At 35.4% G+C, this 24,189-nt stretch overlaps 1 protein-coding gene across 2 annotated transcripts in view; it reads right to left on the bottom strand.

Annotated features, from left to right (window-relative positions):
• Window positions 1–24,189, bottom strand: part of TAOK1 (TAO kinase 1) — a 105,384-nt gene that overhangs the window by 11,138 nt on the left and 70,057 nt on the right. For both annotated transcript variants that reach the window (XM_075561277.1, XM_075561278.1), the window contains 9 exons: window positions 21,082–21,249; window positions 19,792–19,995; window positions 16,665–16,799; window positions 14,746–14,982; window positions 12,573–12,701; window positions 11,149–11,352; window positions 8,808–9,047; window positions 4,572–4,784; window positions 3,514–3,696 (listed from right to left, as the gene is read on the bottom strand). In XM_075561277.1, coding sequence (XP_075417392.1) covers window positions 3,514–3,696; window positions 4,572–4,784; window positions 8,808–9,047; window positions 11,149–11,352; window positions 12,573–12,701; window positions 14,746–14,982; window positions 16,665–16,799; window positions 19,792–19,995; window positions 21,082–21,249 — 1,713 coding nt within the window. The remainder of the gene's footprint in view (window positions 1–3,513; window positions 3,697–4,571; window positions 4,785–8,807; window positions 9,048–11,148; window positions 11,353–12,572; window positions 12,702–14,745; window positions 14,983–16,664; window positions 16,800–19,791; window positions 19,996–21,081; window positions 21,250–24,189) is intronic.

Here is a 24,189-nt window from a genome sequence, read left to right on the forward strand (position 1 = left end):
AAATACCCTAATAAAAAGGTATTTTCAAATGACAAAAGTAGCACACTACACCTTCCTCAATGGGCGGTGGTCTTATGCATTTATGAGATTTATTTCATAATCGGATGTTGCGAGGTGCAGTGGAGGAAATTCCAACTCTCACCGACTCCATGTACAACAGAATGAAACACTGCCCCATCTTGTGCCCAACAATGTTTGGGCCTGTTATTGCAGTCGGGGTATCAATCTGTCTCAAGGAGGGTCTTTCTGTTTCTTTGCTGATCCTTTACTTTACCAAGCATGATGTCCTTTCTCCAGGAAATGGTCCCTCCTGATTACATGTTCCAAAGTATGTAAGACAAAGTCTCGCCAACCTTGCCATTTCTAATACTTCCTCCAATATAGGTTTGTTCATTCTCCGGCGATCCACGGTCAAGATGATAATTGTCATGTTTATTATGATAGTTATTATTGCTACATATATTGCTGTAATTATTAGATGTTAATTAGCATGGAAGAACCCTGGTAGCACAGTGGTTAACGAGCTCAACTATTAACTGAAAGATAAAAAAGCCAGCAATTTGAACCTATCAGCTGCTCTGAGGGAGAAATAAAAATTATTTTAAATTAATTTTATTGGGGGCTCTTATCACAATCCATCCATCCACCCATCATGTCATGTACATTTGTACATAAGTTGCCATAATCATTTTCAAAACATTTTTTCTACCTGAGCCCTAGAGATCAGTTTATTTTCCCCTTCTCTACCTCATGAACCCTTGATGATTTATAAACACACACTCCCACCCCCCGCCGCCCCATATCTTAACACTGTCTCCCTTTACCCACATTTCTGTTTTTCATCCCCCTGGGAGTTATATGTTGATCATTGGGGTCAGTTTCCCTTTTCTCCACTCACCATCCCCTTCCCCCTGGTATTGCTACTCTCATTATTGGTCCTGAGGGGTTTATCTGTTCTGGATTCCCTGTTTCCAGCTCTTATCTGTACCTGTGTATATGCTCTGGTCTAGTTGTATTTGTAAGGTAGAACTGGGGTCATGATAGTGGGGGGTGGGTAGGGGAACCATTAAAGAACTAGAGGAAAACTACATGTTTCTTTGGTGCTATACTGCATCCAGATTGGCTTGTCTCTTCCTTGTGACCCTTCTGTAAGGGGATGCCCAATTGTCTACAGATGGGGTTTACGTCTCCACTCTGCCCTCTCCCCTATTCACATCAATATAATTTTTTGTTCTGGGTCTGTGATGCCTGATACCTGATCCTACCGACACCTCATGATCGCACAAGGCTGCTGTGCTTCTTCCATATAAGCTTTGTTGCTTCTCAGCTAACTGGCTGCTTGTTTATCTTTAAGCCTTTATGACCAGAGGTGGTATCTTTTGATAGCAGGGCACCATCATCTTTCTTTACCACATTTGCTTATACACCCATTTTGTTTTCAGTGATAGTGTCAGGAAGAAGAGCATCACAGAATGCAGGGTTATTGAAACAAAGTGTTCTTGCATTGAGGGAGTACTGCACTTGAGTACTGGCCCAATGTCTGTCTGCTACCCTAACACTTAACATATAACTATCCATACATAGATCTATTTCCCTATTGTTATATACAAATATATTTGCATATGTACATGCCTGTATTTAGACCTCCATAAATGCCCTTTGTTTCCTAGTTCACTCCTCTATTTGAGGGAGAAAAATTTACAGCTTTATGGAAACCATATGGGGCAGTTTCACACTGACTTATAGGGTTATTATTTAGAGATGACTCAATAGTTGGTTTAATTTGCACAGTACAAGGTACTAATTAAAACATAAAAGAGAATAAAACATTGCTAGAGTCAATTCCGACTTACACTGACCCTAGAGGACAAAACTGAACTGCCCCACAGTTTCCAATGTTGCCGTCTTTACTGAAGCAGATAAATCTTCTTTTCTTCTACAAAGAGGCTGGTGGCTTTGAACCAAGCTTTAGTTAGTAAACAAGCACTTTAATCATCGCACAACCAGGGTCCCTACTATTACAGATACTAATCATTAATGTATAATATGCTAATTAGCACGGTTTAATTCCAAACCAGTAGGTGGGGCTAACCATACAAAAAGACTAACAGTATCAGTATTTCAGTGGTTTTAAGCTGCCCACCTTTCAGTTAGCACCTGAGCACTAAAATACTGCCAGAAATATTATAGGGAGTTTTCTATTAAATCATAATCTAGAGAAAGAAGCTTAGGCTAGATTTTAAGTTAGAATCAGGAAGATCTATGAAATCTGTACATAGGGCAAACTAGATTTTTCAAAATTCATTTGTTTCTGTCAGCCTACCTTGAATTAGTAATATAATGGAGGTAATTTTAAGGGCAAGTATCTCTCAAATAAGCTAGTAATAAAAATAGCAGTACCAGAGAAACAGTAACATCTTATCTAGGTGTTTTTTTAAAAGGATATTTATTTTAACTTAATTGGATATTCAATTTTTATCCCAAGAACTGTAGGAAACAGAGGACAATTTATGACATAGATGTAGTAAGGCTATTAAATAAGTATTAACTAACAATTTCCAGTAAACCTAAGACTACATCAGTTTTGGGAATTTTACAGTGTAAGAATTCTGAAACACAGCTCTGAATCCTGGTTACAAGGGCATCACCATTTCTTACAACAGATATCTAACAATCTTCTGCCCTCATCCTTCCCTCAACACCTCACTGATAAGCCAGAGAGAGAGAAAGTAAACAACCCTGGTGGACTGCTAATTACAAGATTGGTGGTTCAAGCACACTAGCCATTCTGTGAGTGACAACTGTACAACTCTTCGCAATAAGATTGAACTACTGAAACATATGATTTGTGGATGAAGGGCAAATAAAACTTTTAAAAGAAGGAGGAGGTGGAGGAGGAGGAGAAGAAAAGGTTGTCTGTGTCCATAAAGAGCTAGTCTCAGAAGCACTATGGGGCAGTTCTATTCCTGAATATTTCTGCCAAAGAATATATAAATCAGGAAAAAAATAAAGATGCATGTTGAAGCAACATTTGTCTGCCCAATTTTATCTTCTGTCCCCTAGTAATGCTCCACTGATTGTATAGCTCTTGGCCAGGATGTATGAGCAAAATATATATTCCTGGTCCTTTGCCCTGCCTTTCCCAAGTCATTACTGTAGTATTTTGCCTTCACTAGGCAAGTCTTTCTCCTACCTCTGTAAGTAGAGCTACGCACACAAAAGTAGAACACAGAGACAGCTACTCTCTCATAATCCAACTGATTGTCTTAATATATCCCAATATTCTCTCTAGATATGACTACTACATCCCCTTGGCTTTTAGAAGCTACCAATTATTAAGTATATCATAATATTCATAATTTTAAAGAAAACAAAACACTATCCAACTAGAATTAAGGAAATATGATACTGTGAAAGCAATCTGATATAAATGGTTCATATGAAAACAAATTCATAAAATATATTAGATCAAAGCAAATACGAGAGTAGTCTTTTTCTGTCTGTTACTTATACCTTTTGTTCTAGGAGTGCCCTGCGGAGAGAGACCCTCTGTTCAAGTTCCCGAAGCTCTCGATCGTGTTGTGCCTCAGCCTGCATCTTGATTTTGCTCTGATAGGCATTCAATAGCTCCAGTTCCTGCTGCAGCTGCATCTTCAGAACCTGGCATTCTGCTTCCTGTGCTTCATCCAAGCGCAGCTGAGAGAGAAAGAAAATGGCTATATCCATATACATGACCTATGGCAAGAAGGAGGTTCTCTAACAAGACAGGCTGCTCTTTTGAAGCTTACACAATCATTCTCTTCATTCTTGTGAACATCTTTGAAAAGGAAGACATAATAACCAAAGACATTATGAAGATACAGTGATCTATCGTGTTATTTAGAGAGTGCATGAGTAACTACATTTTTCTTTACAAGAATCTAGGATTTGATTAAGTGATTTTAAACTGCATCTTCTCCAGCCCCAAAGAGAAATATGAGGGCTGTTAAAAGTTCCACGATCTTTTGAAAAATTCCACTTTCCTACACCTTTTTGAACTTACCTCATAGGGAGTACTGGACTACACCTGCGTACCAAATTTGGTCGGCCATAGTTGGTTTTTTTTTAAAGGTTTTGTTTTTATGTCCACTAGTCAAGAACAGTCTTTACATTTTGGAAATGACTACACTATAAATTGTTGTAATAAGTATCTATATTTGCCTATTAGAACCCAAAACCGAAAGCCTTCACTATCTAGCAACTGGGAAGAATTGGTAACCCCTTACTTAAAAATGCTTTGTACTGCACTCAAATGTGGTCATTTAGATTCCCAATACAGTCATATTTTTTGCCCACTGGTTAAAAATACTGCTGCTCTAATCTTGAGAAGCTGTTGGAATCTGTTCTAAATGTATCAAGGAGAATTCTCTATGCAAAATGTAATTTCCAAGCAATGTTGGCAGCAGGAAAAATATGGACTACCATGACTTCCCAATCTATAGGATTTCTGACTGATATTGTTAGGATTTAATTTGGGTGGTGGAAGGAAAAAGAAATACTAAATCTGTTTTGCCTAAATAAAGCTAACTTACAGCTTGGGTGGACAGCATTTCATTAATGCTGTGATCGTATTGCTCAGCCAAGATGGCTAACTTGCGGGTCTGCTCCTCCTTTAGCCGTTTGAGAACAGCTTTGTGCTCACTCTTTGGTGTAGTTTCCAGTAGGTGATTTCTTAATGCTTTGTACTGTCTGGTTTGGATTTTGCAGGTATCCTGAAACTGCTTTTTAATTTGGAGTTCCTTAGACTGGGAAGAAAAAAATAAGAAGATATAAGTATTTTTAAATATATGGCATTTGACATACCTCAAGTGTACATGTAAGTAAAGGCAGTTAGGAAAAAGGCAGAGGTAAACAAAAGATCATATTAAAAGGCTGTAGATACTTTTTCACTTGGTCATTTGGCTAAGCCTTTGAACTCCATGCATTTTTATAATAAAAGCAAATATTAAAACATATAGAAACGTATCATGACAATGTACTTACCTGCTCATTCTTCTATAGTGTTAAGAGGTATCCTGAGAATTTCATTGTGAAATCTTATAACAATCACCATACAGCCTTGATCCTGCCCCTTTTTTGATCAAAAAGGAACGTGATTTGAATCGCTGGAGCAGTGGTTCTCAACCTTCCTAATGCTGTGACCCTTTCACACAGTTCCTCATGTGGTGGTGACCACCGCCCTCCCCAACCATAGCATTATTTTCGTTGCTACTTCATAACTGTCATTTTGCTATTGTTATGAATCTGCAGGTCAATATCTGATATGCAGGATGTATTTTCATTGTTACAAACTAAATATAAAGTACAGTGATTAATCACAAAACAATATGTAATTATATATTATGAAATATATATTTTTAATGACAAAAAATGAAATTTTGTCTTGAAGCATGGTGTAGCATGGGTAAGTCTTCACGGCGGGTACTCATAAGTGGGCATATTTGCATGTGGGTGGACCCCCCTGGAGACAGATAGAGGAGCGGTGTCTCAGTTCCTAAGACCGTCAGAAATATGTGTTTTTCGATGGTCTTAAGCAACCTCTGTGAAAGGGTCGTTCAACCCCCAACGGGGTCGCGACTCACAAGCTGTAAACCGCTGCCCTGGAGGGTGCAGCATTCTTCATGGAAGGAAGGGTTAGGGTCATGCATACCACCTTCAGAAGTGTACAGGCCTAGATGGGGAACCACAGATTTACATTATGAAATTTTTGTTTAGTACAAATACAGCCAAATATGGACTGGCTGGTTCCATTGGGAAAAAAAATCAGATATATGCTCAAAGTTCCATACGTATCAAGTTTTTTTCTTTTTCTGTACTACAATATTAACTATATATTTTAAAAAATATCAAGTATGTTAACACAACTCTATTGCATGAAGGGCCAAGAAATATATACACAGAAGAACTCTTGCTTTAGTTATGTCAATCAGTACTGCTTCTAAAAATAATGTGGCTAAACATGTCCTTCCAAGTACTGCTGTCCAGAAATGAAACAAATAAAAATTAGACATTCTTTTCCTATACTTTAAAAAAAGTTTTTATTTAAAAATGTGTCAAGAAAACTAATTATTCCATACCACTGGCTTATTTTTAGCTGAAACAGTCCCTGAGAATAGCATCGGTCCCAGGTCAGAAAGGTTATTTTATGGCCAAAGTCACAGGGGTTCCACCAGTCTCTTGTCAGTTTGATTTTCTTTGTGAATTAGATTTCTTTGTTTCACATTTTTCTTCCACTATAGCCAGGACTCTCTATTGTAACCACAGTCCAAGTGGTTGGTAGTGGTAACCAACCAAGTGGTATTTCTTCTGGTTTGGGGTTGGGGATCATGTAGATTCCTCATGTTGTCTCTTAGTGTTTGACCTAATTATTCCCTTGAGCATTTGGTTTTCTTCATCCTCCTTTTTCTGATTGTGAATAATCAGTAATTGTCTTAGATGGTCACTTGCAAACTTTGAAGGCTCTATGTTTGTTACTCACCAAGGTTATGAACTATGTTGTGCTAAGTGGGGCAGATATAAGACGAGTCTATGCATCTTTCCCTACATGTCAGGAATTTTATCCCAGTAGATGAGGTGTTTGGTTATGTCTAAGAAGTTCCATGACTGTGCTCCTGGAATGCTCTATTGTATTTATATGTATGTATGTAAAAATACACAAAGCCAAACCTTTATCTGCATGTGGCTGTGCTCCCTTATACTCTCACCTAGTTCTTTTACTATGTCGATCTACTCAATTATGTATTTACTCATATGTTTTTGTCAATATTACTGTTGCAGGATTATCATGTTATGGGATTACTATAGCTGCACATTATTTTTGTATTCCTCTTAACATGTTTCTTTGCTTTGGTCATTGTGATGACCTCCCCCACACTGCTGGCTTTCCCTTTACCATATTAATACGTATTACTAATTAGTAACTTTTGCTCTCTCCCACTCCCATTCCTGGTAGCAATCACACAATTTTTTTTCCCTCCCAGTATGTAACCTTTTCTTGATTTTTTTTTTAGAATGGTGGATTCATAAAATATTTGCCCTTTTTGATTTACTTATTTCACTCACCACAATGTCCTCCACATTTATCCAGTTTGTGAGGTGTTTCATAGACTTGCCATTATTCTTTATGGTTGTATATTACGCCATGGTATGTATGTGAGAGAAGCATAATCTTTGGGATTCCTGGTGGCATAGTGAGCTGCTAACCAGTTAATGGCTCAAACCCACAAAGTGCTCCTCAAGAGGAAGATGAGGCTGTCTACTCTTGTAAAGGGAGTGCAGTGTACTGGTTATGCATTTGGCTGCCTTCAGGACCGAAATAAATAGCTGTTGTTACTAAGGATAAAGGGCTTTCTACTCCATAAAGAGTTAAAAGTTTTGGAAACTCACAAGACAGTTCTACCCTGTCCTAGAGGGTGGCACGGGTCAGAATGAGTCAGAATTGACTCCACAGCACTGAATGTCTTAGTTTACTCCTGAGAAGATTGAAAGTCTCAGCAAACCCAAAGGTGCAGTTCTTCTTTGACCTTATGAGCTGAAAGTGACTTGATGACAGTTGAGTTTGGTTTGCTTTTGAGACCACAGTTTGTATTTTAAGATTTTAGATTTTACTGATCATTGTTTTGTGGCCTGAAATGTAGCTGATTTTAAGAGAATCCATACTCTTGCTTTTTTCTTCAGATTGCATTAATATTTCACCTTTTAGAGAATCTATTTGGGAAAAAAGTATGCAGAAAATATTGATGAAGTCTTTTATTTTTCTCTCCCTTTAGGGGTGTGGGAGATGGCTAGCACACAAAATTTATTCTGCCACCTTCTTTTTATGGTGTATTTACATTTAGTTTGATTAGCGCTAGGTGTGAGTTTAGTCACTTTGTTGTACCTCCAGCCACTTCTTTTGTGGTGATTTCTTGCTCTGCTTAATTTTCTGTGTTATTTTGTAGATCTTTTCATTTTTCCATTGGTGTTAAATTTGTGTTTGTATTCACAGCAAGAATCAAGATTATGTTTACAACTTAAGTAAAGAATAGTTTTAAAGAAGGTTTTTGAATAGAAAACACTGTGGCTATGTAATTCTTTATCAGATACAAATAAAAGCTAATATGCAGAGATATGGATCGATCAAGTTAGGTACAACCACAGATGATAGTCTATAGAGAGAACTTTTTTCTCAATTTTGTTTTTATGAATCATGTGATTCTATGCCATAAATACTTATTACACACTATAAAATTTGGTTGACTGTGATAAGACTAAAGTTACAAATATACTTTTGTATCATGTGAATAGATTCCTCTATTTAAAGCACATACAAATTTTTAAGACTTTTGGCATTATATATCACCAGCACTTATCTTTTGTTTGTAGAAGAGCATATAATACTTACTCTACTCTGATGTGCTGTACATTCTGATTTTAAAAATATACTTTAATTATTCATGGTATGGTTCTACTTAGACTACCAAACAGAGATAAAATAAGCAGAATAGGAGAAACGCTGTGAGGGCATGCTGACATGAAGAATTTAGTAATAGGCTTTGGATATTTAGGTCATTTTAAGTTAAAAATTTGAAATTTTACTGGTATGTCTCACAGTTAAAAGTTTGGGCCCCCGTTTTTTTTGTTTCTTTTTATAATTCTCATGAATATAAGCAAGCAAAAAGAAAATATCAAAAGTTTAGTTTGTTTCATTATGACAGACATATGTCTTGGTACTTAGATGCCCTCTACTATTTCTTTTCTCCTTGGTCAATAAACTTGGCTAAAAGTACCTTTAGACTCTTGGGCTGCTGCCGAACCTCCATGACGTGCTTCCGCCTCAGTTCGCGTTCTCTTCGTTTGTTATACTCCAGCTGGTTAGTGAGCTCGGTTTGGTGCTGCAACCTTATCAACTCACAGCGCATCTTCTGAATTGTATTGAGGTGACGAAACTCCAGTTCTTGCATGGATTCATGTTGTCGCAGTAGCATGGCATGCTCTAAGTCCTTCTGAGTTTGCCTTTTATTTAATTCCTAATCCATAATACAAAAAACATACGTGTGATTAAAGCCAGAAAAAGAAAACAAGCTCCTGAGACGCATCAACTCGGATATAGAAGTTATTCTGATCCAATAATGGATAAATAATAACTATAAGGCTTTCTGACCTTTATCTCAATAAATGGGCAATTAGTACAAATATAAATTTACTATTTATTTACATTATTTTATGCTAAAAACCTAAAATACATCAATTTTATCTCCAAGGGCTTTACTTTATTTCTTTTAACTCTTCCCTTTCTTGTTTTCTGATTTCATATATGTAGAAGGCACCTAAGCCAGCCTTTGAATTTCCTTAGAGTATACAATAAATTTTATTATATACAGTATGCCCAGGATTAGAGTGCAATAGTTAAGAATATGAACTCTAGATCTAGACTACTTTTATCCTAGCTCTACTACTTACTAGCATTGAATCCTTGGGTAAATTCTTGAATCTGTTTTCTTACCCTCACTTTTCTTCTAAAATAGCATACCATAGCTATTTATTACAATAGCATAGTACATTAGGATCAACAAATGTTACTATTCTTTTTCTCAAGTTAAAAACAACAAACACATACAAACATACAATGTAGATTTCAAACCTGGCTTCTCTGAGTATATGACCTATTCCTCAGAAACCCATAATTTAGGGCTTTTGCTTCTTGATATTATTGTTTATTCTGAAATACGTATTATACAAAAACATATCATTCCAAATACTGGATAATAATATACAGTATGGGCATGTAACTTGCTTTCTTCATTTAACAATATATTAAACATATATCTATATCAGTGTTTCCCAAAGCGTATGGTATCGTCTCCTGGTGGTGTGCTAGAATGATTTAGGGGGACTGCAAAAGCAGATACCTATACTTTATCCTGAATTATGGGTTATAGTATAAAAGTTTTAATTGCTAGGGGCATTCAGTAATTTTTTTTCTGAAAAGGGGGTGGTAGGCCAAATAAGTCTGGGAATCTATGATACGATACAGCAACCTACCATATATAATTCTTGTGATATTATTCTTTCATTCTTCTATTGTTGAACATTTCAGTAAGTACCATTTATTGCCTTCTTTTAAAACCATATTTTGCAAAAAACAAAACCAAACCATATTTTGCTTTTATAAGTGCCATTTCAATAAATATCTGCACAAATTGCATCATGTTATTAAGTATGGAGCACCGAGCTCTACAAGTGGATTGGACTAGATATTACCAATACCTACAATTTTGCTATTTAACATATATCACTGTTTTATTCAAATATTGCAATTAGTGAGTTTGAAACATAATGCTATATTTGAAGCATACTTTAAGCAACTTTGAGTAATTTATCTATGCTTATAAGTATGTTTGGTAACTGGAACAATTATTTTCAATGGCATATGAGTCTTTTTAAAACTTTATTTAATGTGTATGAGTATTTGTAACATTTGCTCAATTAATAATTACATGGTAATAAAAATACAGCTAAAATAATATATCTCAGAGTACACATTTTAGAGCAAAGAAGAAAAATATGCCCATCCATTTCTTCTTATTTAAAAATACTTTTGCATACATGTATTATTTAATACATATTTATTCAATAGTTAGTGGGAATATAATTAGACAAACCTGTGACTTTACATAGCTTCCATTATAGTAGGGTAGGACAGAACATGCTCCCTCTTAAAAAAAAAGTGTGTGTGTGCGCTTGTGTATGCACATGTATAGAAGAGAAACAAATGTAAGGAAGGAAATTTGGATCTGGTCATCAGGGAAGGACTTTCTAAAGAAGTAACATTTGAGTTGAGACTTGAATGGAGAGAGCGTACCATGAGGCTACCTGTGCTAAAAGTAACCAACACAAAGGGAAATACAAATGCAAAGGCCCAGAGGTAGATAGATAAGTGGCATATTTTCAGAAAAGAATTCTGTCAATCCTGGAGGTCTCTTTTAAACCAAATAATAGACTGACTTATATAGCAACACTTTTACTTCTCTCTCTCTCTCTCTCTCTCTCTCTCTCTCTCTCTCTCTCTCTCTCTCTCTCTCTCACACACACACACACACACACACACACACACACACGAACACGTACCTCCCTGACAAGATCTTGCTCTAAATTATGACGCCCAAGTAGCATTCTTCTTTTGAAGCGACGGCATTCCAGTTCTAGGTATTGTCTCTGCCGTCGAAGAAGGTTAGCTTCTTCTTCTGCTTGGAAATGTTGTATATTCTCCTTCTGCTTTGATAACCACTCTTGTTTTTCTTTTTTGGGAGTACTCTGGTTTTCATTCAGCTCCTGGAAACATAAATAACCGAGTTCAAAATACAGGCAAATTAACCATTTAAATGTCCCACTGTTATCTGGTAAGTTCAAATGAAAGTACTTTATTGGGGTTTCTCTCTAATTCAGGCAGGGGAATGACCTTAAGGAGGTAGGTCATAGTTTCCTCTCTGTGAGTTACCTGTGAAGCAGGACAGGAAAAGAAAAAATGGACACTAGAAATTCATGCATATCTTTTAGATTTACATAGTTATATTTCTTATTCCCCTAACTTTGAAAGCACGCAGTGATTGGTCAACAAAACAAAAACATGTCCCTTAAATTGTTCTCAAGGTGAGACAGAAGCAGTAATATCAGGTAGAAGTCTTAGGCTAATTAAAATAAGGGCTAAGACGCAGTCAAATAATGTCTTACTTCTTGGCTTTAAACATTCTATTAAGTTTTTCGTTAAATTACAGATGGATTAAACATTTAAAAATTGAGAATTAAAAGGAAAACCAACAAAACATTGGGAAAAGGCATCTGCCTTTACAATTATTTAATTTTTAGTATTACTACTTCACTGGACATATAAAACATGTTTTTCTATACTGCTTTAACTATCATGCCATCAACTAGCTCAGTAGAAATGAATTTATATTAGGCAAAGTAAAAATATGGTAGTATATTAAATGAAGCAAACTTTATTTTCAAAATAAAATGCATCGACATTGTATACGAGTATAATTAAGTTATCTTTCTGAATCTAAGATGCTATTTCAGAGATTTATAATGTCAGTTTTTTCCCTATTCAAGGAAGTACGCAACCCTTTACTACTTTCGTTCATAAGAGATTCAAACACAAAGATTAAAAAAAAGTTTATCAATTAGTAGCTCTCAACTTGAAAGTGTTTGTGTATATACACTACGGGAAGTCCATGCACAGAGAATCACCTGGCAATATTTTTCAAAATCCACTGAGCTAGGGAACTTTTCTGATAAGATTCTAATTATGTTCCTTTCTCTATATTGAGGATCATTAGTCTAAATAAATGTAAATAAACACAAAAATATCTGACTCCTAAAAGAAAATAAATTTAAGTAGTTAGACTAAGAACTAGCCATACTAAACTTATCCATGAAAATATAAATTATAAATACGTATTTTACCCTAATGGTTCTATTATGAGTTGACTAGCACTAAATATAACCAATAAGCAGATAATTTATTTGGTAATTAAAAAAAAATAAAGTACCTCCTTAAGCTGCTCTTTTCGAAGTTTATACTCTCTCTTTTGGGACTCCAAAAAGCTATTTAGTTCTTTCTTCTGTTGAGCCTGAATATGTTGCTGAAATTTTTTCTCCTCATTGGCCATCACTTTAGCCTATAAGATATTAAAGAAAGGTTATCAAGTTAGCTGAGCAGACAGGTAGATTCAAAACAGCAGTTTAATATATATCATTTAATATCTATATCACTAAGTGAATGTTTTTATAAGAAAGTACTATCAAAATAAGAATAACCTAAACAAATTATTAGTTAAAACAGAACAACTATATCACTTCAATTCCACAGAACCAATCAAATGAATTCATCTTCAAAAACTGATAATTCATAGGATCAAAATATTTTTATGTTTTTCATTTAAAAGAAGTACAGGGGGAGGGGAAAAAAGGAGCAGATACTAAGGGCTCAAGTAAAAAGCAAATGTTTAGAAAATGGTGATACAATTGATGTATGGAATGTTAGAAGAGCTGTAAGATAAAATAAAATTATGAAAAATAAAAGAAGTGCAACCCCCTGGGCCAGAAGAAAAAACAGGGTTTATTTGTTTTAAAATAAAATTAACTCATGATTTTAATTTATAATGTATACAACTTTATACATTAATCTTTAAATTAAACCCTGATCACTATATCACTAATAGGAAATGCTAAATATTAGATACAATAAATAGTATTTTATTTCTGATTATGAACTTTGCGTTCATTGTAGAACATTTCAGAAATACAGAGAAACACAAAAAAATTAATTTTATATGATTTTAGCTTTCAGAGATAGCCAATGGAAATATTTGGGTGTCCACCCTTCTTAATTTTTCTATGCTATGCTTTAAAATTTTTTAAAAAATCAAGTCAATAAATGAAAGGGAAAAATTATACTGCATATTCTACTTCATTAATTACTAAATATATCAGTATCTACTTCTTACAAACTTTAAAAAAATAGTATCTAATACTCATAAGATTCTAAGTATGTGTACATTCTTTCATCAGACCATCTCACGAAAAGCTCTGCCAAATTCTCTTCTATTGCAGGGCAGAGCGAATGGTCCTTTTTTTTGGGAGGGAAAGTGAGCAGGAAAGCTGTGATACAAATACTTCTCTTAGAACTTGCCAAATATACTTGATAAAATTAATGAATTTATTGAATGGTTTATATTTTATTTGACAAGTAGAAACTATTAAAATAAAATTGATAGAACATCAAAGATATCAGAATGATTCATGGAAGAAAACCCTTTTAAAAAAACCCAACTTGATCATGTGTGGAATGAAACTTATTTGTAAGTGATAAATCTGAATCTCTATTAATTTATAATCTCTAACATTCTCTATACGTATTAAAATGTTTAGTTATACTCTCATATAAACATGCAACTATAAATTTAAGGAAGGTTTCCCAAAAAGTAGAGAGAGAAGGAAATTTGCTGAAAATATGAATGATTTTTTGAGACATGAGTTATCATGACCAATAAATGATTTATGAAATGGTTCAGATAACCAAAGATATTCAAGGCTTAGAAAAGTTGAATGACTTACTAAAACCAACCCTATAAAACTATCAAGTGACAGAAATGATTCTTTGTCTATTAGTTTTCAGACCCAGTACTCAATACAAAATTTTCTTATTATTTCACAGTAATTTTTCAGAGTTGGAAATCGCCAACTGCAAAATTATAAGACTTCAATTGGTAATCACTTTAAGACACACACACCAAAAAGAATGAGAAAAAAATACTAGATTTTTTTGGTGACTGATCTGTCACCAAGACATAGAGGGTATTACAAAAGTTATATAAATGCTTCAGTGGTGCAGTAATTATGCACAGAGCTGCTAACTAGGTCAGCAGTTTGAAACCACCAGCAGCGACATGCGAGAAAGATGGGGCTTTCTAACTTATTAACAGTTAAGAGTCTTGGAACCTTTCAACCCTGAGTTATAGGGTCTCAACCCCCCTCTCCCCTCCCCCCTACAGTGTCGTTAGGAGTCAACATTGACTCAATACTAGTGAGGGCTTTTTATCTTCCTCCAATCAATTTGCTTGGGTACAGGGAACAGAGACAATTAAATCAGAGTGTCATACTGGTTCTTTCTAAGATTTTCAGAGGTTAAAATAAACACATTAATAATACAGACTAAACCACCTCTTTTTCCATAGAAGCCTGATGTTTCTTGATAAGTTTCTCCATTTCTGCAGCAAAATTGTTGCGCTGAGTTTCAAGATCTTTGTCTAATCTAAGGCGATGTTCGTCCATCTCAGCCTTTAGCTTGTTTTCCAGAGTCATTAGCTGCTTCTGATGCTGCCGCCTCATACGCTTATAGCCAGACATCTGCTCTCTAAGCTCGGAGTCCTGTTCGTGTTCTTGCATTTGTCTTGTGACCTACATATATAAACAATGTAGGGAAGAAAAATAAAGGAAAAAAATTCTTTTTAAAGTGTTTCAGAAAATTTTACTACTATGTAGGCAATTAATGTCAGAGATCCCAATGTTAGCAGATCCCAAAACATAAACAAGATGGGTCTGAAACTTATAAGGGAATGTAAGGGCCCTAAAGTAGGCAAACTAGTCTTAAAATTTAATTTTGTACTATAATAATCAAGACAGTATGCTACTGGTGTAAGGAAAATCTAAGTAGATGGGGGTAATAGAACAGAATATAAAATCAGACATAAACATATTTCAGTCCATTGATTTTATAACAAAAATGATGAAAGAAGTCTTTTAAACAAATTATTCTGAGACAGATAATTATGTAAAAAGTAAATAAACTTTGACCAGTATATCACTCTAAAAACAAAATTAATTTGAGAAAGATCAACAGACCAAAATGTAAAACCCAGAAACACCATAAAGTAAAAGACATTTATTATCCTCATGACTTTTAAGTAGCTTTGTTTCTTTGGCATGACACAAAAAGCACTAACCAGAAAGAAAGGATGTACAAATTCAATTTTAAAATTAAAAACACTACTAATTTCTCCTGATCAAAACATCATTAAGAAAAGGAATAGGCAAAAAGACTTATAAAATAGTCATTAGATAGCTAATCAAGTTATAGATTTTTTGAGAACTTGTATCTAGACCACATAATGCCTCAAATCTGTTATTAAAAAGATGAACAACTCAAAAAGCATATGAACAAACATAAAACATATAAAAAAAGTTCAACAAATCAAATTTTGGGAAATGTCATGTTTCAAAATAACCTTTTCTTACAACAACTTAATGTAATTTCTCTTTATCCATAATAAACTTTATTATGGTTGGGGTTTCAATTACTCCAGCATAACAATATCCTTATAATGGATAAATAACTCATGTTTATAATAATGAAGGAAATCAGAAGAAGTATTTTTAGAGTAGCAAATTGGATTACCTGGCATTTCCCAAACATTGCTCCTCACTCTAGTTAAACTTTCAAGTGTAATTCTCAAGTCAATTGTGTGTGTGTGTGTGTGTGTGTGTGCGCACGCGCAGTCCTATTTCTTCTTTCTCCCTATGCTAAAACCTATAACCTGATTAAAGATTCAAACTATTTATTTCATTACCACTTCCTCTTTGCCTCTAATCAAAAGCTATCTGAATTTCTATTTAGTATTTTGTAGTTCTTTACAGCATTAACATATTCTAACATATTAGTTATTTATGAAGAGGACCTGGTGGTGTGATGGGCTGCTAACCACAAGGTTCACAATTGGAAACCACCAGCGACTCTGTGGGAAAAAGAAGAGGCTTTCTACTCACATAAAGACTTACAGTCTCAGAAATGCACAAGGGCAGTTCCATTCTGTCCTATAAGGTATATTTATGAATTGGAAATGGCTCAATGGTAGCGTGTGTGGTTTTGGTGAGCTTGAGTTTTTTATAGTATTTAGTATATTCTACCATAGTAGAAATTTATGTATGTCTGAGAGACATTTTTAATGTAACATCTTTCAAAATATAAGACCTTTTTCTTAATAGATACTTTATGGTTGAATGAGCATGTTTTGCAAAATAAACACTCAAATACAAAAAAAAAAATGATACTGAGTATATATGCCAATGTTCAAAATACACACCAGTGATGCAGTCCTTATAGTAGCAAAGTGTTCTCGATTACGATAATGTGATTTGTGACGGGATACTTGGGGAGGAGACTGTGGATCAGTTGCCCTTGTTCTTGAATCTCCCTCTTCTCTATAATTTTCTTCCTCCTAGGCAAAAAAAGAGATAATACCATGTAAAGTTAATGAACAGTTCATTTGAACTCGCAAGAAAAGTAAAGCTTGTAGTCAACCTAATAAATTTCAAAGATGTTTAATTTTAAAAAGCTACAACAAATATTAGAAATATTTTCTATTTTTAACATAGGTAGAATCAAGATAATTTACTCAGTGTATGCATAAAACACACAGTAAGGTTAAGTAAACATATAGGCTAGAGTTGTTTCCTGCCTATTACTTGAAAAATTTTAATATAATTTCAAAACAATGATGATAAAACATGCAGCCAATATTTTAAATAGTAATAATAAAATTAATTATTCTAAGGTTCTTGTGTTTTAGAAGCTATATAATTTAAACCTGGCTTTACAATACTTCACGGGAGCCCTGGTGTGGTAGTGGGTTCCAAGTTGGACTGCTAACCACAAAGTCAGCAGTTCAAAACCAATAGCTGTGCTCTGTGAGAGAACGATCGATCAGGCTTTCTACTCTGGTAAAGATTTTCAGTCTCCTAAACCTACAGGAGCAGTTCTACTCTGTCCAATATGGTTGCTATCAACTTGATGGCAGTAAATATTGTTTTGTTTGGTAATATTTATGCTGTCATCTATCCAAGATAAGCCAAAAAGCTAAAAGTTAATGATTGATGTCTTTATATATCTTTGCTGATTAACAAAAGTTAGTTAAGAAGCAACTAATTTTTTTATTTCATCCCAAGATTATAAAAATTAAACATATTTTATTGCTGCTTGTTAGGTGCTGTTAACTTGGTTCTAACTACAGCAACCTTATGCAAATGAGAAAATACTGCCTGCACCTGCACTGTTTTTAATTGTTGTTAGAGACCACTGTTGTAGCCATTTTGTCAATCCACCTGTCGAAGGTCTGCCTCTTTTACCCTGCCCTTCACTTTAACAAGCACGATGTCTTGCTCCAAGGATTGGTCTCCCCTGAAAACATGTTCAAAGTACGTGAGATGAAGTCTTTCCATCCTTGTTTCAAAGGAGCATTCTTCCAACACAGGCTTTTGTGTTCTTCTGGCAGTCTATGGTACTTACAACATTCTTTGCCAGCACTATTAATTCATACACATCAGTTCTTCGGTTTTCCTTATTCAATGTCAAACTTTCACACGCATGTGAGGCAAATGAAAATATCATGGGTTGGGTCAGGTGAACCTTAGTCTTCAAAGTAACACCCTTGCTTATGGACATTTTGAAGTGGTCTTATGCAGCAATGCGATACATTCTTTGATTTCTTCACTGCTGCTTTCATGGGCACCGATTGTGGATCCAAACAAGATGAAATCCTTGACAACTTCAATCTTTTCTCTTTATTATGATGTTACTATTGGCATTATTGTGAGCTTTGTGTCCTGTACATTGAGCAGCAATTTATACTGAAGGCTGCAAACCTTCATCTTTAACAGCAAGTGTTTTAAGTCACCTTGCTTTTAGCAAGCAAGGTTGTGGTCATTTGTATACTGTAGGTTAATACACTTTCTTCCTATCCTAATGTCAAGCTCTTCTTTAGTCCAGCTTCTCGTATTAACTTTTTAGCATATAGATTGAATAAATGATTAAAAGATATAACCCTGATGTGTACCTTTCCAAATTTTAAACCACAATGTCCCCTTAGTCTGTTTGAATGATTGATTGCCTCTAGAGCCATGTACAGGGTCTACATGAGTACAATGAAGTGTTCAGGAATTCTCATTCATCTCAAGGCTACTCAAGGAAATCATTCCTAGTAACATTTTAAGTAAAACTGCAAGTTTGGAAGTTACAAAGCATTTCTTTTCTTTTCTTTTTTTTTTGAGCATTTCTATTAAATGCTAAAAGGAATACTAGACTTTCAAATATTTTGAGGAAATTTAAAAAATTTATATTAAAAATTTCCAAGACTAATATAACAAACACCCATATTTCTTAGATTCAGGATTTATAACAGTAATTTTCCAATAATTCTATTTTCAATTTAAAGATATAAATTTTATAAGTAATGCAAAAGTTACTTTCTGTCATTACCTAACTCGATCCCTTCTCTCACTGGCCCCTAAGGAAACCTCTGTGAATTTCATGTACAGTTTTCTTTTTTTAATATTTTATTTTCCAGTAAGTAACTTTAAATAATATATAACGGAGGGGTCAAAAGTAGAGACTCAAAAATCCTTCTGTAGACAATTGGACATTCCGACATTCCCTCACAGAAGGGTCAGACGAATCGGACGATTTGACGAAACACACAGCACTCCTCTAGTTCTTGGATGCCTCCTCCCGACACTATCATGACCCAAGTTTTAACTCACAAAGCCGGGTAGATTGGAATGTGTACATTGGAACAGATAAGATCTTTCGACACATGTAATCCAGGGCAGATAAACCCCTCAGAAACAGTAACAGGAGTAGAAAACCATGAAGGCACAGGGAGGGTGAGTAGGGAGGGGAGGAAGAGGGAACTGACAGCAATGATGGATGTATAACCCCCCTCGAGGGGGATAAAAACAGATATGGGTGTAGGGACACAGATGATGTAAAGTATGAAACAAAATTTATTAAGGGTTCACGAGGGTGGGAGAGGGAGGGGAAAAAAGAGGAGCTGGTATCAAAGGGCTCAAGTAGAAAGATAATGTTTTGAAAATGACGATAGCAACATATGTACGAGTTCACATGATATAACTGATTTATGGATTGTTATATCTGTAAAAGCCCCCAATAAAATGTTTATACACACACACACACATATAAAATATAGTACTTCAGTATTTTTTCTCTCTTAACATAATTACATTCTTCATTAATTCTCAAAACATTTATTTACAAATGCAGACACCAGATTTGCAATTAAGAAGCCTATTACCATTTTAAAATAAATTATATAAAAAATGCCCATCACTAAAGAAAACCACCTTTTCTGAAACTAATATGTTGAGAAAATTTATTTACTAAAGTTGATTTTTTTTAATAGAAATCTAAATACTCACAGGCTTTAAATGGATGACAGAACTATTAGACATCACTGTGTGGTCCCCTTCCATCATGTCTAGCTCACTCTTGTCATCTGAGGCATCTGGAAGACTGTTAACACTACTGCTTTGGCTACTGGCACTGATGGACATACTGGGAATAGACTGATTACTTCCAACACTATTCACTGTTCCCGTCCGACCAACACCATGATCTTGTTCCTAAGGAAAAAAGAGCAGTAGGATCAAATATTTATATCTTTTTCTTTATTCTTGACTGTAAGCACTTACAAAACTGCTTGGCATGCCATCTTTATAAAGTTAGTTACAGCTCTTGTATAAAAAATTGTCTCCACGTGATGTTTTCCCAATATGAGTTGACAGAAAAACAAACAAAAATAGGCAGTAAAAACAAAAATTTACCCAATTGTGTAAAAAAGTCAATCAACTTTGGGTTGTTTATCAATTATAGCATTTTGGGAGATATGTTTTTAAAATCATTTCTATCATATATCTCACAAGCTACAAATGCAGAGATTCCGCTTATTTCTCATTTTTGTGGTTAATACAAATGTTTTTTCAAATGCTATAAATACCTTCTAATTGTTATTCCTTTTTAATTGTTATTCTTTATGGAAGCCTTAACTAGATTATTCTTTCTTCTTCAAAGTATAGTTTCTAAGCTATGTTTTCTGTCATCATATAATTTAACATTAATTTTTTGACCTATTACTGTATAAACTAAAAATTACATATAGATTCAAATGTATGAATGTTTTCCTTAAGTAGTAGGAAGCCATGGGAGAGGTTACACATTGGGATGCTAACTGCAAGATCAGCAGTTCAAAACCACTCCTCAGGAGGAAGATAGGACTTTCTACTCCTATAGGGTTGTCATCTCAGAAAGTCATCAGGGTAGTTCTATATTGTCTTAGAGGTCACTGTGAGTAGGTCTTCAACTCAGTGGCAGTGAGTTTGGTTTCATTTAACTTTAACAAATGAAGAACAGAAGAAATAAAAGCCAAAAAAGCCAAGAAATATGTAAGAAACTAGATAAATACAATCGAACAGGTTTCTTTAACAAAATACTTGTTAGAGCTTTTACTATGCATTACATGAAAGAGTTGGGTTTAGAGACTGCACTCTAACATGGTCAGGGACCTTTTTCTTCACCTGGGATCTTATAAAACCATTGTAAGAAAATACAATTTGGGAGTCACTAATAACAAAAGCATATTCTTGGCATGGCAGACTGCATAAGATATCAATAAAAAGAGCTCAATATTTGAGTCATTTCCAAGTTATTACCTCTTCTTCTTCCTGTGCTTCTACTGCTGGTCCATTATGTGCCTCCTGGAAAAGGAGTTTCTTCATCTTTCTATACTGCAGATTGTCCAATTCTCTTACTGCATCCTTTGTCCTTTGAATGAGATCTATTAACACTGTCTCGGGGCGCTCCCGAAGAACAAACATGTGCTGGGTTAAGGACAGAAAGCAAGTGAAGTTTAAGCCTTTTTTAATTTCCCAATTAGTCAAACTATTCCTTAATATTAGATTGTCGCAGATAATCATGAGGATACTGTAAGCTGTCATTGAATTGGCCTTGACGAATAGAAAGCATATGCACATAAAGGAAAACATTACTAAGTGCTGCCCCACCCTATACTGAAGGTGCTTCAGACAGTGGTGACCCACAGGGTTTTCACTGGCTGCGTTTCAGAAGTAGGTCACCAGTTCTTAGTCTGGAGGCTTCACTAACACCTGTTCCACCTGCACTGACAAATGGAGGCTGTGAATAAGATGTATTGACCAGGAATGAACCCAAGTCTCTACAGGAAAGGTGAGAATTCTAACACTGAGATACCAACAACCCCATAATAATCATAAAGATAATCAAGATAATCTAAAGCTACTATTTGACAGATTTCTTATATTTTTCAAAATTGTCACTTATGTACATACACCTTGTGTTTAAAGAACCATCCTTCCCTGTGCATTTTATTCAAAATTTGAGGTTCTTTCTCAAGTAAGGAGCCCTGGTTAACACTGTGCTTATGAGTTGGGCTGCAATTCGCAAGGTCTGTAGCTCAAAACCACCAGTCACTGCAGGAGAAAGACGGGGTTTTCCACTCCTGTAAACAGTTACAGTCTTAGAAACTCATATGTACAGTTCTACCTTGTCCTATCAGAGTCACTGTGAGTCAGCATTGACTCAATGGCAGTGAACTCATTCATTCATTCATTTATCTATCTTGTTGTTGTCAGTCCTAAGGCCGAGGCTGATGTTGAAGCCTGCAGGAAATGTTGCCAGCATTGGAGGAGGCCCAGCCAGTGTAAAGGGCACACAGGAGGGCTGGCTTTCCCCTTCTCAAATACAGCCTGTTTAGTGAACTCATTTAAGAAAAAAAAATTTTTCCCTGTTGGCCAGATCCCAATGCCTCATGGCCACAAAGCTAGACATTCTGTGAAATCCTCTTTTTAAAAAAAGGTAGGAGGCTCAAGAACCTGAGTTTTGGACCTCCACAAAAGAACAGAAGCCCCTAGAAATAAAACCCTGATACCTTAATAGGGAGAAATCACCACAAAGAACTCCCCCAAAAGCATATTCTGTTCTGTCCTGACAATACAACTGAAGAACTGCCCATTCCCCCAGTGCTCTGAACCCCAGTGGACAAAGGAAGAAAGGTGAGCTAACACGAGGTCTCCACATCCATCCTAATTAACGTCAAGGACACTAGCATTTCTCACCCAACATTCTTGGAGAGGGTACAGTGACTGAACTCTGAGGTGAGAAAATTCCTGTTTCTACATCCTAGGGTTGAGAGGGTCACAGGATTCTAAACACATAGAAGAGACTCAAACCAGCTATAGACTGACTCTCAATGCATGGCTAGAACTCTTGGGACTGGACTATGGTTAACACATCCCTGGAATATTAGGGGTATGAGTGAGCCTGGGCAGTTCAGAGTTCAGTAAGCCGAGGAGCAAGGGGTGGTGGGCGGGGGGAGAATTAGCCAAGGAGAGTTTGAACCTCATCTCTTTGTAGGCCCAGGATTCAAAGAGATATTACATGCCTGTCTGTTGGCTCATGACCAGAGGAGAGTAATTGAAAAGGACCTCTGATATACAAAGTCAGTGAGTGGGCAGTATCTTGGATAGTCTTCTTTCTGTCCCTTAGCACTCATTGTATTTGATCATTGGCTTGCACTCCCTTAAAACTCCTAAACCAGGTTATTGACAGGGGCAATATTTATTTATTTTTGTCCTTGGCCCCTACTCACAGGCAAATACCAAATGACCTAGCCACCCTCGATTCTTCAGGATCTATAACAGATGTGTGGGAATCCTAGAGAGAAAAGGAAATACAACACATCTCAAAGGCAGCATTAATTGCTATGCACATGTGAAAACAAGAGAAAATGCCTCAACTGAGTAGAATACATGCAGAAATGGACACAGAGCTGGCCTTGGAGGACAGAAAGCTTTAGAGCAGTGGTTCTCAACCTTCCTGATGCCGCTACCCTTTCATACAGTTCTCCATGTGGTGGTGATCTCCCAACCACAAAATTATTTTCATTGCTACTTCATAACTGTTATTTTGCTACTGTTAAGAAATGGGCAACCCCATGAAAGGGTCATTCAATCCCCAAAGGGATTGCGAGCCACAAGTTGAGAATCACTACTTTAGATTTCCCTGTGAGGGAATTTAGGGGACTGATCTTCAGCTGTTTTAAATGAATGGAGGAAAAAATTGTCAGAAACACAGAACACACACACAAACCCATAATATAGGACCCAGAAAAGCACTACAAGACCAATCTGACAAAATAAATGAAAAAAAAATAGGAATAATTCAACTAGAAATAGAAATTTAAAAGGCCAACACTAAGATAGTAGATCTGGATAACATTTTCAAAGAATAAAACATTCGAAACAATGGATATGAGAATCAGTAATCTCTAAAGACAAATTTCTCAAGACCAAAATACAAGCAGCTAAAACTATAATACCAAAACAAAGCTGAAGCAAATCTAAAACTTCTATGAGACATTATCAAAAGAAACAACTTACATTTGCTAAACATCCCACAACAGAAAGAAAAATTAACTACATTAAAAATAGTTTAAAAAATCTTAAAAGAGAATTTCTCTAATATTATGACAGAACAAAAACAATTAAGAAGCCCAGAGAGCCACAAAAGAATTGATTGATTCCAAAAGAAAATCACCACAACAACTATAGTTAAACTTTCTTTATAGTCACATATAGAGGTGAACCTACTAGGATACGCTCAGATTTTCCTATGGAAACCAGGCAGGCAAGGCGGTAATAAACTAATATATTCAAAATCTTGAAAGACAGCAAAACGGAGGAGGAAGAGAAGAAGCAAAACCACCCAACCAAGAATCCTCTACA

This window comes from Tenrec ecaudatus, chromosome 10 (genome assembly GCF_050624435.1).
Source record: "Tenrec ecaudatus isolate mTenEca1 chromosome 10, mTenEca1.hap1, whole genome shotgun sequence".
Taxonomy (NCBI): Eukaryota; Metazoa; Chordata; class Mammalia; order Afrosoricida; family Tenrecidae; genus Tenrec; species Tenrec ecaudatus.